This window comes from Arvicanthis niloticus, chromosome 4 (genome assembly GCF_011762505.2).
Source record: "Arvicanthis niloticus isolate mArvNil1 chromosome 4, mArvNil1.pat.X, whole genome shotgun sequence".
In the NCBI taxonomy this organism is placed as follows: Eukaryota; Metazoa; Chordata; class Mammalia; order Rodentia; family Muridae; genus Arvicanthis; species Arvicanthis niloticus.
In genome coordinates, this window is record NC_047661.1 from 1,651,300 (window position 1) to 1,669,023 (window position 17,724).

A 17,724-nucleotide genomic window follows, 5' to 3' on the forward strand; every position below is an offset into this window, starting at 1 on the left:
TCATGTCAACTACAAGAGCACTGGCTCCCTGCACGGTTTTACTGCCCATGTCACTTAAGGCCTTTGCAGGTGCAGGGGAGTCAAAGCCTCTGTGTGTGCAGGACTCAAATAAACAGTCACATACACAGAAACCCTCCTGGGGCTCCTCTTGTAGCCCGCCTCTACCCGAACTTCTGTGATTTTGTTTTAATCTAACTCTGCTTTCCTGACTCTGCTTGGATTGTGCCCTGACCCCAATGTGACTGTTGTTTGTGGTGCAAGACTTTTGAGTTCTTTGGTGATAATCCTTGGCTCATGCTATCGAGTTTTTCAAAAAGCATCTGGGTTGTCTGTCTCATTTCCTGCCCCTCGCCACCACCGTGTTGCTGTTGTCATCCCTCCCAAGGATCCTGGGAGCTGGTATGAGTCTTTTAAACAGCTTCTATAGACTCACAATAAGCTATCCACAAATAAAATTAAGAAGAAAATTCCATTTTCAATAGATTCAAAAAGAATAAAATAACTGAAAATAACTGCAATAAAAATAAATGGTTTTTATAGTTCAATCCAAATGGGATTGTTAGAATCCCAAATAATTACTGTTTCCCCAGGACAATTGTGTGAATGTTTAAAGGATGTAGCACTTATTGGTATTTGTATGCTCAGACATGTACTTAATCTACTTTGCTGTGTATATACCTTTAAACAACTTTAATTTAACTGTGAGACCATGCTTATAGCTAGGCACCTGAATTATTGAATGTCCATTGCATTTGATACCTTAATTCCTGGGAGGTCCTGTTTGTCTCTTCCACTCTCCCCCTCACATTCCTGTGGAGGGCCACCAAAGGAGAAACCAGACAGCTGGGTGAACACAGGCCAGGCTTTCCTTCTGTGAGCCTTGCCAGCCACAAAGGGAGAAAAGAAGCCTGGGCAAGTTGGCCGGTTTTGTCCAGCACATTTCTACTTCCCTGATTCCATTTCAGGCCAACTGCTTGTCTCTATTTCTCCGTTTACATTTGCCTTCTGGGACAGAGAAGTCGGAATAGAAGCAAATGGATGAACCCAAGGTCTCCCAAGTATGTTGATGTTTTTAAGGGAAAAAAAAAACCTAAGTCAACGACAATTTAATCAAAGCCAATGAGAGCTTGCAAGATGCCAAATTGTTCTAGAAGTCAAAGATGAGACCAGTGAGGTTCCTCCTGTCACCGAGTAGTGTGCAGTCTCAGACATGCTTGAAAGTATATATAACTGTGGCTGTTGTGTACAGTAACAGCTGTGTCTGAGCATGTAGGAGCAACAGAGAAAGAAGTAATTTTGCCTGAAAGTTTCACCTAAAAGGAGCCATAGATGGGGACCACTGGGATTGATTTATTTACTTTTTTTAGCAGAGGCTGGCCTTGAACTCCTGATCTCTCTGTCTCCACCTTCCAAGTCCTAGGATTACAGGCATGTGCCTGGCTTGACTCCCATATAATATATAATATAATAAGATTGCTGCAAGCAGAAAAGAAAGAAGAAACAAATCACAAATGAGAGAATCCAACAGTTTGGGAACTGCACTCACTTTTTTTTTATTACTACCATAACATTATTACAAATTTAGTGGCTTAAACACTGTTTTACCATCTCACAACTCTGAAGGTCGTAAGTCCAACTTGGGTCACAGTTGGCCACAATCAAGTTGTTTTCCAGGGTGTGTCCATTAAGGGAGGGTATCTGGCCACTTGTACTATTTGGCTCATGACCACATTCCTCCATGTTCAAAGCCTACAGTGATGGAGTAAAGGCCTGCCTGCTTTCCAAGCTGGTCTTCCTACTTCCTTTTTATCCTTCTAACCTATCCAGGAAAGGGTCTGTGCTTCTAAAGACTGGCAAGTAGACTGGACTTACTTGGATAATCCACAGTACCCCCTCCACCTCAAGGTCTATGCTCTTACTCTAGCTGCAGAATTCTCTTTGTCCTGGAAAGTAACAAATACATATTCCTGGAATTAAGACACGGGCATCTTGGTGGAAGCATTAGCCTACCTAATACAGGAACTATTTCATGGCACTGAAATGACCAGTGGGCATTAAAGACAGAGAAAAGTTTAGAGGGGTGGCAGCTGCTGGATAACGGAGGTCCTGCACACAATGGAAGCCTAAGCCCTGAGGCCAGGGTGAGAACTGTGTCATTGGTAGCATATAGCACAGACTCAAGGTAGATAAGACCTAAAGCCATGAAAGCTGGTTATTGCCAACATCTCAGTGAGGAGTGATGAGGGATGGCACTTTGTAGATTGTCTGGAACAATCTAGAACAACAGAATTCAACAGAATTCATGGAAGAAATTAATCCCCATAATAGGTAAGCCATGGTTCTCTAGAGGGTGAGGGCCAAATTCTAAGGAATGCAACCTCTGTGCTCCAGACTTAGGGAACATCTAGGAAGAGGTGGTGGAAAGACTGTAAGCGCCAGAGGCTGGGCAGGCTACAGTGAGATAGTATCTTCTGGACAGGACAAGAAAGTTGTACCTGTGAGCTCTCAACAAAATGGCTGCCTGCACAAGACCACATCAGTCAATATTCCATCATGAGTTGGGGAAAGGCACACAAGGCCCCATTCCTAGTTGAAGAGCAGCAGAAGTCAATAATGGCTGCTGAAGAAGAAGCATAAGTTTTCTTTAGGGTCAAACCCCCTGATGGGTTTCCTATGCTCACTGGCCAGCCCTACCCCATGTACATGTGGGCAACACTAATTTGACTCAGTATATTATATATGAAGAGGGTATGAATTTGAGAAAAGGATGTGGGAAGACATAGGAGGAGTTGGTGGGGTAGGGAGAGGCAGATATGATCAAAATGCATTGTGCTCATATATGAAATCCTGAAAATAAAATTTGAAAAAATGAAAGCCTATTCCTCTCTCTCTCTCTCTCTCTCTCTCTCTCTCTCTCTCTCTCTCTCTCACACACACACACACACACACACACACCAATTGCCAGGCATATAAAAAAACAAGAGAATTTTGCCTATCACAAGAACTATCCAATGGCAGAGACACAGAGGTAGAACTAGCAGGTAGAGAGATTAGAGCAGCTATTATCAATAGTTTATATATTGGGAAAGGGTGGAAGGAAGCATAACAAGAGGAGCAGCTGTTTTCAAAAGTCCCAAATCAGACCTGTAAAGACAAAACTCCAGTCTCTGGATGGAGAAGACACTGAATGGAATTAGCAAATAAGACCCAGAGGAAGAGGCAGGTAAACACCAAGTAATGGTAATTACTGTCCAAATCCAACCAGGGGAAAACAGAGATGACAAGGAAGATCTTTAAAGAACCAGAAGAACAATAAGCCACAGTCAGTGTCAATGTGTGAACAGGCAGTGTGTGGAAGGTGAGAGGAGAGAGAGGGAGCAGAAGAGATGAAAACAGAAGGAAAGAAGGGCCACCACAGGGAGTACAGCATCTGTGGTGAGCTTTCTTGGTTGTTTCTTTGTGAGAACAGTGAACAGATTTGTGGATTGAGGATAATCATAATAAAATGGCTACCATTGGTTAAACCTTGATTTGTCAACTGAAATACAAAATAGTATGAGGTATCAAGATATTTCACTTATTTTCTTCACCTTTATCATCTTATAAGATGCAACTGTCCTAGTTTGCTTTTTGTTGCTGTGATAAACATCTTGATCAAAAGCACCTTGGGGAGGGGAGGGCTTATTTCACTTTACAGGTTACAGTCCATTATTTACTAGCTTGTTCAGCTATCTTTCTTACATAGCGCAGATGTACCTGTACAGGGATTCGCACCACCCACTGTGGGCTAGGCACTCTTTTATGAATTAGTACAAGCCAGTCTGACCCTGGGAAATTCTTCAGTTGAGGTTCTCTCTTCCCAGGTGACTTTAGGTTTGTGTCAAATTTACAAAGACATGAAGCCTGTTTTTTTTTCCCTACCTTTCACAGTTAAATAAACAGTCATAGATTGGTTAAATATCATTCTACATTACATAGATTAAAAGTAGCACAGCTGGAATTCAAGCCAAAATCCATGTGTTGTGTATGTGGTGCTGAGCCAATATGAAGATGAAGCAGAGGCAGATGCCTTAACTGATGATGCTACGCCTGGGAAGACCTGGGAAGGGATGAGACAGCACAGGGTGGCAGATTGAACTTGACGGAGAAGCTGTGTGACTGAGCAGGAATGCATTGGAAATCACTCCAAATGCCTGTGCTGTTGATTTCAACCAGTGAAACAGAGGGGGAAGCGAGAGAGGTATAGGAGAAAAGATGTAGACCTTCAAGCTCATGACACATCCAGAAGTATGCTAAGCATTTCCTAACGGCTGCAAGACCAGCAGATACTGTCAGCAAGGCCAGAACACCTTGGACAGAGCCACAGTTCCCTAACACACCCACACAAACACTAATTATTTCCTCATGCTGCCCCCCTTTCAGATAAGGTCACTTGGTAGAAGATCTTTTCTTGGAATGTCCTAAAATTTCAACTTTTGGCGTTTTTTTTCATACTATTCCATGTCATCCACAAATTGTGAACTCTCGTTAAACTTTCAGCTGCAGAGTAAATGTTTCCTTCAAGTCACAATTACCAACTAGGCAGTTCAGGAACACAAGTCCCTATTGTGCAATCAGATTTGGGAACTTCTGACATTATATTTAACCTTTCATGTGTATAGGCTCTAACAGTTTAACACTGGTCCTCCATGCTGTGTTTCTTTGATTCTGCATTTTTAAAATATGAAACACTTGGTTTCTGTACCCACTTGTATTGTGCAGCATTTTTTCCACATCTGATATACTGTGGATGAATAAAACATTTTTCATCCACTAGAACTGAATCAAAAGTTCCCACCCATGGATGGGCCAGTTTGTAGCTTCACAGAAAACGAACCTTTGGCTGGGTATGAACATGCAGATTTCTTGTGTGTGTGTGTGTGTGTGTGTGTGTGTGTGTGTGTGTGTGTATGTGTGTGTGTGTGTGTGTGTGTGCCCATGTGTACATGTGTGCATGTGAAGACCACAGATTGACATCTAGTGTCTTCCTCAATCACTCTCCTCTTTATTTTTTGAGGCAGGGCCTCTCAATGAACCCAGAGCTTGCTGATTAGCTAGCCAGACAGCTCAAAGGTTCTGTGTACCTCAGCCTCCTCAGTACTGGGATTACAGGTGAATGCTGCCATATGGCTTCTTACATGGGAACTGTGATTCAAACTCCAAGTCTTCATACCCGTATGCCAGGAACTTTACCAAGTGAGATATCTTCTCAGGCCTGACATTTTAACTTTAAGGACATAAATACATTTTCTCTGGGTTCAGTGTTTTCCTCATAAAAGAAATTTGTTTTCAATAGGGAGAAGAAAAGAAGTTTATTTCTCCTTGGACATCTGTGGCTTAACTTTTGATTTATACAGAAACTTCAAAGACAAATGAAATGTTTTATCCACTAAGCTTTTATGTTTATAAGGTGCCAAGGGCCAGTGGAGTGATAAAGATGGCTAAGAGGTAAACCTCTCTAGACTTTCTGCTTTATCTGAGGCTCTAAAACCTGCCAAGCATCCTGGCCCACCTACCATTAGACTTCCAGCAATTTTCTGTGAGCCCATTTTTTTTTTTATGTTTGCTTGGGTACACTTTCACTGTTTGGTATGCATTTGAGTTACTGTCTGATAGCATGACCCTTCAGCCCAGAGGACTTGCTTTAATATTTCATATAAGGCAGATCTGCCTGCAACCATTCTCTCCATTTTGGTTTATCTTGGAACATCTTTGTGTTCACTTCACTTTTGAAAGCTACTTTTGATAGAGAACTTTTTTTTTTCTTTAAATTGCTCTTAATATGTCATCTCTATTGTTCACTGGCTTCTATTGTTCTGGTGCAAAGCCACTTGTAACTTGGTCCCCTTGTTAATAATGAGCTATGTTTACATTTTGTTTGCTTTTCTTGTTGTTTTCAAGGCTTTCTTCCTTATCTTTGACTTCCAGCATCCTCCTGATGTGTCTGGACATGGGTATCAATGTCCTATGCAGCGCTTGCAGGGCTCTTTTCCAACCTCTTGTATTGAATTTTTGGGTATTTGTTTAGTTCCCTGCCTATACTGGCATCACAGAGCTCTCAGCCCCCTTCTGTGGTTATCCATCATTGTTGACACCATTCTGGGGCAAGGATATGTATATGAAATCAGAGCTGTATTATATTTAAGGTGATACATGAATATATCCCAAGATATTTAATATAGTAAGAAAAGAGCCTTCTCGGAAGTCTTTATAAGCCAGCTCTCCACGTTTCCCCCATTGGTTTACAAAACAAAAGCTATGGGTTTAAAAATCTCAGGTGGAGCCCTCATGAAAGACTTTCAGTGCTGTCAGGAGGAACTGGTTCATGTGTGTTTAACATTTTTTTTACTGTGGCTTGTATTTCAAAAACCATGAAGCATGTCCATGCAGACTCAGACTCTTGTGCTTTGCCAGTGATTTTGTTCACTTGCTAATGAGCATAAACATTTGCTGAACACCAATGCCATGCCTGGAACTCTTCAGCGAGGAATACAGAGAAGAACAAGGCAATCTCATTTCCTTCTTTCTGTTAAGAAAGACACTAGTTAAGAAAGACAATCAGTCACATAATAATGTGATTGCAGATGATGATGTGTTATACAGAGTTCTGGAAGCAGGGGGATTGAGACATCAGAGAAGGTCTTTGCATAAAGCAGTATTTAGACAAAGATATGAGAAGCCATTAGGTGAAGAAGTGAAGAATGGCCAGAAACAATGGAGAACGAAAGAGATCTGTGAGGCAGCGGTGGTTTGAATAAAAATGGCTCCTGTAAGCTCATGTATTTGCATGCTTAGTCACCAGTTGATCAACAGTTTGGAAATGATTGGGAGGTGTGGTCTTGTTGGGGGGGCATGTCACTAGGACTTGGCTTGAAGATTTCAATAGCTCATGCCAGACCCAGTCAGTCTCTGTCTTTCTCTCTTTCTCTTGCTCTCTCTCTCTGTCATTCTCTCTGTCTCTCTGTCTCTGTTTCTCTCTGTGTCTCTCTCTCTCTCTGTCTCTGTTTCTCTCTCTGTCTCTGTCTCTCTCTGTCTCTGTCTCTCTGTCTCTCTCTGTCTCTCTCTGTCTCTCTCTGTCTCTCTCTCTCTCTCTCTCTCTCTCTCTCTCTGTCTGTCTCTTTCTCTTTCTCTGCCTGTTGGCTATGGATCAAGATGTGAAACTTTCAGCTACTGCTATATATAGCACCATATACCCCCATATACCTGTCTATGCTAGACCATGATAATAGTAGACTAACTATTATCCTCTGAACTGTCAGTAAGCCCCGATTAAATGTTGTCCTTTATAAGAGTTGCCTTCTTGCTTATTGGCTTTCAACTCTGCCATTCTGGTTTCAGGAAGTTTCCCTTGGAGTGCAGCTAGCAGAGAGAAGATAAGTTACCATTAGCCGTCACTGTCCTTGTGCCTATGGAGGAACATAGGTTATTGTCAGCCATTGCTGTCCGTGTGCCTGTGACATACACACAGCAATACAACAGTGACTATCGAAATAAAAGGCAGCCAGATGAGACAGAAAACTGGGAGCTTGGAAAGAGATGCTCTGGGAAAGAAGTAGAGTCGTGTAGGGCCTGAGGGTCTTGAGTCCCATGGGTTCTGAATTTTATTCTGTGTGCTGGCCAGTTTCATGTCAACTTGTCACAAACTAGAGTCATCTGAGAAAAAGTAACTCCAATTGAGAAAATACTTCCTACAGGCAAGCCTGTAGGCCATTTTCTTAGTTGGTGATTGGTGGGGGAGGGTCCAGCCCATTGTGGGAGCTATCAGCTAATGTTCCTGAATTTTATGTGAAATCAGGCTGAATAAGCCATAGGAAGCAAGCTAGGTAAGCAGCACCCCTCCATGGCCTCTGCATCAGCTCCTCCTTCCAGGTTCCTGCCCTGCTTGAGTCCCATCCTGACTTGCCCATTGATGGATTGTTAACCTGAAAGAGTAAACTGAAATACATCTCCCAAGTTGCTTTTGGTCATGGTGTTTTATCACAGCAATAGAAAACCAGCTAAGAGACATGCTATTTGAAGGATTTGCGCACCTGGCATAACATGACTTTGTTTAGCTTCTGGAAAGAATGACTGTGAAAGCTAACCAGGTGGGATCCCTGAGAGGAAGCCAGAGAGGAGAGAAGGCGGCAGAAGAGAAGGCAAAAGGTTCTATAGTCATCCAACTTCCCTGTGACGGTGATTGACAATGAGGAAATTGGGTGGGCTGAAAGACCTGAATCTTTAGCTCTACTCCATGGTACCAAACTATTCACATCTATAATTCAACTGCGGGATTTCTTAACATTGTGATTTCAACAGGGTAAAACTGTAGTGGATGACATTCCCTAACTAATTATTCCTCTTCTCAGAGACTAAATCAGATACATTTTAGCAGAGATTAAAAGGAAACAAATAATACCTCACTACTGTATAGACAGTAAATATCGTTTTCAGAGATATTGGGCAAGGGACATGACTTTGAATTATTTTTTAGACTGGACTGAAGTTTAAGTCCTTGTGGTTTTAACTAAACCTTGGGGTGGGATTCTTTTGCTAAACTTTTGTTTCAGATGGAAACAAAATAACCCCTGGCTGCCACACATTTCTGAGAGCGAAGTAACTGGTGTACAGCCCTTGCTCGGTGATTGCGGTCTCTCAACTTACAAGCAGCTGCTCTGGTAGTCCACAACACTCAAATTGTCTGCTGACCCTAGAAATACGCCTTTAGAACACGAACATATTTAATTCTTTGAGTTTCTTGATGAAGAATTCATAGCCTAGAGAGGTTTAAAAACTTGTTCAAACACAGAGATCTTACAAGAGGCAGGCTGGAACTACTCTGTCTGAACACCCAGCAGCTTCTGAATGGGGCCACATTGCTGTGCATATAGTCTTCCTAGTGCTTAGCTGAAAGATTTTAGAAGACAGATGTGAGTCCTTTTCATCTTCTCCACAGGCACACGGACAGCGGTGGCTGACAATAACCTATGTTCCTCCATAGGCACAAGGACAGTGATGGCTAACGGTAACTTATCTTCTCTCTGCTAGCTGCACTCCAAGGGGAAACTTCCTGGAACCAGAATGGCAGAGTTGAAAGCCAAGTACACCTTGCTACATGACACAGTGGTGAGGTATGTTCTTTGCCACCAAAAAGACACCTTTGATTGTCTCTGCATTTCTTCCTTATAATGAATGGGACCTGTCTTCATCTGTCTCCCCTCTAAATGTGGAGACTGGAGCAAAGATCAGAGTTCAGGTGGTTTTAGAAATCACTGGAGAAAACATTGCGAATGCATAGGAAAGGGAGACTGAAAAGGAAGAATCCAGATGGGGTGGGGTCATCTGAGGCTCATGCTGTGGGCGACGGGGGCCCAGTCTCATGGACTTTCTGACTGTAGGACAATCACAACTCTGCTACCAGGAAGTGATAAAGCCAGGGTACTTGTCCACTTGTTTGCACAGCACATTAGAAATTGCTCCTGGAGAAAAGAGCTCTTGAACCTTGAGATGACAAACACGTGCAGTTCTCAGGCAGAGGGATGTAGGTACTGATAAATGTATAATGATTAGCTATTGAAGATACTTTCAACAAGAGGACCCCTCCCTAACTGTCATTCAGAAGTATAGATTTTGTGACAGCATAAGTTCAAGATAGTAGCAGGTCAGAAGACTGGGCATCCACAGAATAAGTCATCAGCTTTGCCTAGAGCCTACCATTTGCCACTGGATATTGAAGCTATTTCTGTTTAGTGACAAATTATCAGTGCAGTACCAAAACTATTTAGTGATATCTTCTGCTTCCAGCTTGTGTTGTGAAACAGCTACTTCCCCTCTGCTGCTCACACATTACCTCCTCCTGACCCTTTAGTTCCTTCTCTATGTATTACAAAACCCACCGCTCTCTCTTAAGCTCATAGGGAAAGCACAGCGAAGCAGACTCTATGCTTTTGCTGTCAGGGCTGCAGGCAGGCAGATGTGGGTTGGAAGTACCAAACCCACATTGACTGACTTTTTCACAACACTATATTAGAATTCTCTTCTACTGACACTGTATGTTCCACGAATATACATGTAAACCACCACCTATGTTCTGAATAGAAGCTAACATCTGTGCTCCATCTTCTCTATGCTAAAGAACTCTATGGCCTGGAGAGCTGCCATTATAAGGAGCCCAGGTTGTACCAGGTGAACATGGTGTTAACATACAAGAACACCGAAGTGTAAGGGAATAACTCCTGTTTCCGCTCCTGGAATTTGGAGGTGTTTTTACCAGCACTGCTCTGCTTGTTCTCTGGCACCTACCATAGTTCCTGGAACATATTAGGCTCCAATAAATGTTTGGCTGGATGCCACTAAACACATGACACAGTAAAGCGTGAGAAAATAGGGGAAGCCTGTCTCCTTAGCTGAGACAGTCTGGATCCTGTTATGAGACATCTCTGCAAATGAACTGAAACTTAGAATTTTTTCTTGGTAAGAACATGTAATAAGATATACACATAGAAGGAGGATGTTGGCTTTAAAACAAAATAGCAAAGACCTGCCTATGGCTGCTGGTGGGGGATAACTAATGTGAGGGTGTCTGAGACAGATAGGCCACGTCTACTACAAGTCAGGAGTCAGTACTAGCTCGCAGCATGTAGGAGTTCTAGAATATTCTTGGGGATCGGTCAAGTATAATTTTTCTTATCTGTCCAGTTCTGTCTGTAACAGCTACGTCTGTAAACAGGGACAAGGTCACAGAATTCAGCTGGGCTTATAGGAATCCTCTTTTCTGTGGTGGTCAAGACTAGTTCTAGCCAAGCACAAGGACAGGATTAAAAGCTGATTAATGTTCATAATTGTATAGGGGAGTGAATTTTCCTAGTTTCCCACTAATGGCTGTTAGTAGAGTACTTAATGTCTTAGTTTTGTAAAGAGAAAAGATCTTTGTGCAGTCTTACTTAGAGAATTGAAAGCACCCCCCCAAAAAAAAAGAGTTGCTGAGGTATTTGAGGGGCTTTCTTTTATTTACCCTTCCTTGGGAGCCCTAGTAGTCCTGGTCTTCCATCAAAGTCAGGGGGAATATCCTATTGCATTGGATTACTTCCTTCCTCCCTGCTCCTATTCTGGATCTAGGGACCTCTGGAGGAACTTAAGAACAGGCATTACAGCCAGAGAGTGAGTGACTCAGGCCAGTAGCCGAGCCTTATTCTTGCCTGTGCTGAGGACTTAGCCCCATGTATGACTGAATCAAACTGAATCCAGGAGTAGGAACAGCTGAGATATGCTCCCACCCTACTCCCAATTCTTCTCAGGAATAAGGGAGGGTAGGGGTGGGGAGAGGTGTCCTGAAGGTGCACACTTCCCCACTGTCAGTATCTTTGTAACCCAGCACACAAGAGTCCGAGGTGCAGCTGCTGGAGAACGCCAAGCGCTTCACAGAGCAGATCCAGCAGCAGCAGGTCCGTCTGCAGCAAGCTGATGACTTTCCCAATGTCTTCACCACTGAGGTCTGCAAACTTCGGGAGCAGCTGCTCAAGTACCAAAATGAATATACTGCAGTGCAAGAAAGAGAGTACCACACCCAGTACAGACTGAATAGGTGAGTCCCCAGCGAGTGCAGACAGCAGCACTGTCCCACCATCAGTGCTGGCTGACTAGGTGAGTCCCTGGCGCCCTGGAGACAGCTCCACTGTAGGAGCAGGCTGACTAAGTGAGTCCCTGGCACCCTGGAGACAGCTCCACTGTAGGAGCAGGCTGACTAAGTGAGTCCCTGGCACCCTGGAGACAGCTCCACTGTAGGTGCAGGCTCACTGAGTCCCTGGTGCCCTGAAGACAGCTCCACTGTGCCACTGTGGGTGCAGGCTGACTAGGTGAGTTCCCTGCTTGTTGGTGACAGGCTGTTTTCACATGACAAGTTAATTTGGGAGAGCATTTATAAGGAGTCTGAGCTAACAACTACAAGCCCAATTAGTTTTCCTTAAAACTAAAAGATCACATGAGTGCTAGGCAAAGAACTCTGGAAATTGAAATCCCAGCCATGTTTTGAGCTTTGAAAACTGCTGGAAAACAAAACAAAGCAAGGACTTGGTAGCCTCTTCACTGTCCTGCCCTTCCTCTTTGTCCCTGTATTTCTGTCATCCTGTCTCCTGGATAGCTGTGGCTTCTGACTGTACGACATCATGTTGCTAGGCACCCAGGTCATATCTCCTCCACTTTATCTTCTAACACAGTAGCCACAGACCCTGCATGTTAACTTCTGTCCCATCTTACTGAAGAAATGGTGACACCCTCGTGGAAGATTCATTTGTTTATTCAGACCTAGAGGGAAGTCACTTAGTGAAGTGAAGCTGGAGGGTGAACCAGTTTCCCAACTCCTCCTGCTTCCATGGAAGTTCAGCTCTCCCCACTGCATGGTGACTGTGATTTTGAGTTGTGATGAGCTGTATGCTGCACTTGGGTACCTGGAAAAGTAGAAGCTGCCCTCCCAGACTCTGTTACTATGTAAGGTGGCAGAGCTTTGGCCATTTTTAACAGTATGTAGAATTCAGGCAGCACAGACGCAATTCAGCCCTTCATAGAGACAGCAGAAGCTGAGCAACTTCCAGAAAACCATGTGAACCCCGGATCTTGAGATCTTTTCTTGTTGCTTTTTTTTTCAACTGAGGGATAGATAAAGGAAGCAGTTTAATGAACAGAATTCTATTCAGAAATAAAAAAAAAAACCTGGCAGCTTTTTTTTCTGTGTGTGTCTTTCAGTCTAAACTTGTTTGGACTGTCCAGATAGAACTATAAAAGGAAAGCCAGCTATTTCTGTGAGCAATCTTTCAGTTGAAGAAAATAATGAAATTAAAACAATTGGTGGTTGTTTATTAGTCTTGCAAATAGGAATTCGTGACATTTTGTGAAAGGGAACACATAAGTCAGCTGGTTTTTAAATTGTTTAAAATTTCCAAGTATTCCTGCCAAGAAAAAAGAATTGGGGGTGGGTGTGTGTTCTTGCCTTTTAGGTATAGACAAGCAAACTGTTTGCCAAGCTCCTTAGGATAGGGAAAGGATGGTGTGTTGCCACTTAGGCTGGATGAGATCAGTCAAAAGCATGTGGCACTTTTCACTGAGCAGACCCCCTGTTGATTCCCGAATATCAACAGCTCCAGAATTAATAAACTCATTTCCATGTAAACAATTTTGTTAGCAAAGGGAATTCCAGGGAAGAATAATGGGCTTTGTGTTTGCTGTTCATTGCCTTCACACACTTGCTATGGTACAGAAATAAATCCACTCAACAGTCCCAGGGAAGAAAGTAGCCATTTCCACCCATAGATAAAAATAAGCAAAGCCAATAAGAGAAAGCTATTCATCCAAATACGCAGATGATGTTTGTCAGTTCAGCACAGTAAACTCATCGTATTCAGGGCCTAAATAATAAAAGCCCAAGTGGACAACACCCTCCACCCCAGCATCTTCAGGAACGTCCGAGTCACTGCTGACTGGCAAGAGCAACATCAACTTACTTTTACTTTGGCTTCTCTCCCCTGGGCTGCCACTGCTGTCTCCTCCTCCTCCTCCTCCTCCTCCTCCTCCTCCTCCTCCTCCTCCCTCCTCCTCTTCCTCCCTCCTCCTCCTCTTCTTCCCTCCTCCTCCTCCTCCTCCTCCCTCCTCCTCCTCCTCCCTCCTCCTCCTCTTCTTCCCTCCTCCTCCCTCCTCCTCCTCCTCCCTCCTCCTCCTCCTCCTCCTCTTCCTCCTTCCCTTCTTCCTCCCTCCTCCTCCTCCCTCCTCCTCCTCCTCCTCCTCCTCCTCTTCCTCTTTCTCTTCCTCCTCCTCTTTCTCTTCCTCCTCCTCCTTCTCTTCTTCCTCCTCTTCTACTTTTTGAGACAGGGTCCAATAAGTAGACCAGGCTGGCCTCAAAGACATAGAAATTTCTCTGCTGCTGCGTGCCACTGCCGCAGCCTCTGCCTCCCAGGTGCTAGACTTAAAGGCATGTGCCACCAGGCTCAACAGCTGTTTTCACACAGAATAAGCTTTTTAATAGATGCTAATGGCTTAGTACCACAGTATCTTCTTTGTTTCTAGAAGAAAATAAGTTTCTATGCTTGGCAAGTTCCAGGACAGCCAGGGTTATAGAGAGGCCCTATCTTCATCATCATCATCATTATTATCATTATTATTATGTAATTATTTTATTTATTTACATCCCAACTTTTGCTCCCTCATGGTCCCCCCTCACAGAGTTCTTCCCCTCACCCCCTTCCTCTTCACCTCTGAGGGGGTTCCCTCCCTAGTTATCGCCCTACCCAGGGGCATCAAGTCCCTACAGGATTAGGTGCATCCTCTCCCACTGAGGCCAGACAAGGCAGCCCTCTGCTACATAGGTGCCAGGGGCTTCGGACCAGCCCATGTATGCTCTTTGGTTGTGAGTGGCCCTATCTCAAAAAAAAAGTTGGTGGGGGGAATGTGTTTCTGCATTTTGACATAGTTCAGTGAAGGTTGAACAGCCCCCATCCTGTGTGCTTGCCAAGTGATTTCCATTCAGTGTGGCTGAGAAGACAGGTGGCAATCACTTTCCATTGTCCTCAGTCCAAATGCAAGGGAAGCTATAAAATGCAGTCTTCCTACATATTCAGGAAGGGGGAAGGATATGACAGTTACAAAGTGTGTTTGTCACAGAGGCTAAAGGCATAGTATGAATTTGGCTGAATGACCATGAGGTAGAAGTATAGATGAGCATGCCTACTGTTGTCATGATTTCATATGTAGTTGTCAATAATTTGAAATGGAAACAATGTTGAAAAGCACTGATCTCAAGTACTCCCATGTATCATCCACCTGAAACACGTCCTTCCTCGGGTATCCATGCTCCAAGGATCTCTGCTAAGTTTCTCCTGCTCCAGTGCTCTATATCTCTCTCGGCGGTGCTTCCCTGTAACACCATCCCCGAGGAATGCAAATGTCACGTAAAATGTGGGAGCTCCTGGGATGACCCTTCTTTGCATCTGTGAACATCTGCAGGGTCTTCCCTTCATGATGTCCATGTTACTTTCCCAACTTTGATGTAAATAACATGAAGCAATAGGTCATTCTCCGTGCAGCTCTACTTCTCTGTGTGCCTCTTTATCCTCATTTAGTATACAAATTATGTGTTTCAAAGAATGAAAATAGGAATTAAGCCAACCTCAGCCATGCTCTCTATTCCTGCTACTAATTATTGAGTGGGAACTATCTTCTAGCAATGGTGGTACAGTATCTCTATCCTCACAGAGCTAACGCATGACAAAATACCAGGCAGCACTACATGGAAGAGTCAGACAAGCCTGGTAGGGATTGTTAGTACTGTGTTAGTAGGATGGCCCAGTAAGCCAGGCAGAGGCATCAGGCAGGCCAGAGAGCCTGAGGTCTGAACAGATTCAGAAAGACCAAGTTGGCCAGAGGGAAGTGTGCCAAGCAGCAAGACTGGAGAGGCAGATTATGCAGAGTTTCAAGTTGGTCTAAGTTTGACTAGATGTTATTGAGCAGAAAATTGATGGGATCTTGTTTATGTTGCTAAAAATCATTGAACTGAAGGAGGGTTGACTATCAGGGGCAAGGGTGAAGGCAGGCAAGGCAGAGCCTTTGGAAGGCCCCAGTAGTAATTTGAGGCAGAAACATGTGAAGAGGAAAAGATCCAGAGCCTGCCTGGGAGGAGTCCCAATCCACAGGGATGCCCGTGGTCCAGGACAGTTATAAAAGAAGTCCCAACCCACAGGGGTAATAACATGCCCAGAGAGCTGCCATATTAGGGATGTACCTATGCTGCAGCTGCAGTGCGGCCAGGAGGAAGCACCTAAGGGCCAATGAGAGTCAGAGCCATCATGGAGACAGGACACTAGGATCTGAGGAGACAAGCCTGGAAATCCTGCTGAGAGAGAAAATAGAAAGGCACTGGACAGAAAGAACTTATTCTTTGGTACGTTTTGTCAAACATGGTATTTTCTTTTGGCAGCTTAACGGAAGAAAAGAGTATCATATTAAAGGAATTTGAGAAGATACCTAAGCCAGGAGTAAGTATTAGAGTTTATTAAATGCAGCTGTATTCAAAAATCCCTTTAAAAATAATACCACACCCTGAAACAGTTGAAACACCAATAATCCACAATCACTGCAGATGCCAAAAGGAAGATGTATGTACTTGTGCGTAGGTATGAGCAAGGCATGCGATAGGCTCTCTGTGCTGGCGTCTGTTAGGCTGGGCTTAGTCCCACAGTATCTTCTTTGTTTCTAGAAGAAAATAAGTTTCTGTGCTTGGCACTTAAGAACATCTCTTCTGTTGCTACTGCACTCAGAGCTTTCTGAGCTTCTCAGACCTGGTTCATAAAGACAATGCATCACTGTGACACCACGAGTAAGGCAACATATTTTTAAAAAAAGCATATAATTTGGAGCTCATGGTTACACAGGTTAGTAGAGGCTCTCATGGCGAAAGGCAGGCAGGCAGGCATGGCATTGGAACAGTAGCTGAGTCCTTACATGGACCCAAAACTACAGAGAGAGAGAGAGAGAGAGAGAGAGAGAGAGAGAGAGAGAGAGAGAGAGAGAGAGAGAGAGACCAAGACAGAGAGACAGTGAGGAAGGGAGGAAGAGAAGGAGGGAGGGAGGGAGAGAGGGAAGGAGACAGGGAGACAGACAGGGAGACAGGGAGACAGACAGGGAGACAGGCAGGGACAGGGACAGAGACAGAGACAGAAGCAGAGACAGAGACAGAAGCAGAGACAGAGACAGAAAGGAGAGGAGAGGTGATAAGATGAGAGGGGAGGAAGAGCAATTTGAATTTGAATTTTAGTTACAGACTTAGGTAACTTATTTTACCTCCTTCCAGCAGTAGGTAGGAATCTCAAAGAACAACTCAGAGCAAGCTAGTCAATCTATCAACTTGGCCATTATTAGCAGATAGCCCTTCTGAGCATAAGAAGGCTTTTATGTGTAAGTCAAGCCCACTGCAGATAATAAGGCACAGGAAGCCAAGTATCCCGTGAGTCTGATGGAGGATACTGAGGAGAATGTGAGATGTAGTGTCAGTAAGTGTGGGTGCTACTTTGTGGAAAGTCGAGTCTCCTCATGGTTGGTTGCCACGTATGACTCAGGCTAACCACAAGACAGATATTCAGATTATTTGGATTTGACTTTGTCAAATCTCAAAGCTACGAGGAAACAGAATGTACATTTTCACAGCTTTTTAGCATGAAATATTCACACAAAAACATATAAAATATGAAGCACTCAATTTTAAAAAGTACTTTAAAACTGCCACATGCTTAGTTAGCATGTATAAATGCATGCTGTGGCTGAAGGCTTCAGGCATAATACATTCCCTTAACCTCCTGGGAGACACGAGTCTTCGAACATGTACAACGACTGTGATGAATGGGATCGTCTTTAGTCTCATTTTTAAGTGGATGAGCATTCACCTAGACTGTCTACCCGGCCATTTTCACGATGTTTAAAGGAAATCGAGAAGAAGACAAGACTCCTGAAAGAAAGCACTGAAGAACTGCGCAAGGAGGTGCTACAGAAGAGACTGGAGATCAAAAACCTGCGGGAAGACATGGTGCTCAAGCAGAAGCAGTTGGTGAAGGAGCAGAAGGATCTGGAGGAACTGCTGGAGTACCAGGTTGGCCTAAAGGTATGCTGTGCAAGTGAGTGTTCAAACATAAAAACACAGGGTTCAGAGTAGCTGTTTCATGTAACCAG

The 17,724-nt window shown here is 43.8% G+C and overlaps 1 protein-coding gene across 4 annotated transcripts in view; it reads left to right on the plus strand.

Moving 5' to 3' along the window:
- Ccdc146 (coiled-coil domain containing 146) overlaps positions 1-17,724 on the plus strand; it is a 124,074-nt gene that overhangs the window by 76,977 nt on the left and 29,373 nt on the right. For all 4 annotated transcript variants that reach the window (XM_034500229.2, XM_076932128.1, XM_076932130.1 and 1 more), the window contains exons 3-6: positions 9,067-9,149; positions 11,393-11,602; positions 15,980-16,037; positions 17,480-17,656. In XM_034500229.2, the coding sequence (XP_034356120.1) occupies positions 9,067-9,149; positions 11,393-11,602; positions 15,980-16,037; positions 17,480-17,656 (528 nt within the window). The remainder of the gene's footprint in view (positions 1-9,066; positions 9,150-11,392; positions 11,603-15,979; positions 16,038-17,479; positions 17,657-17,724) is intronic.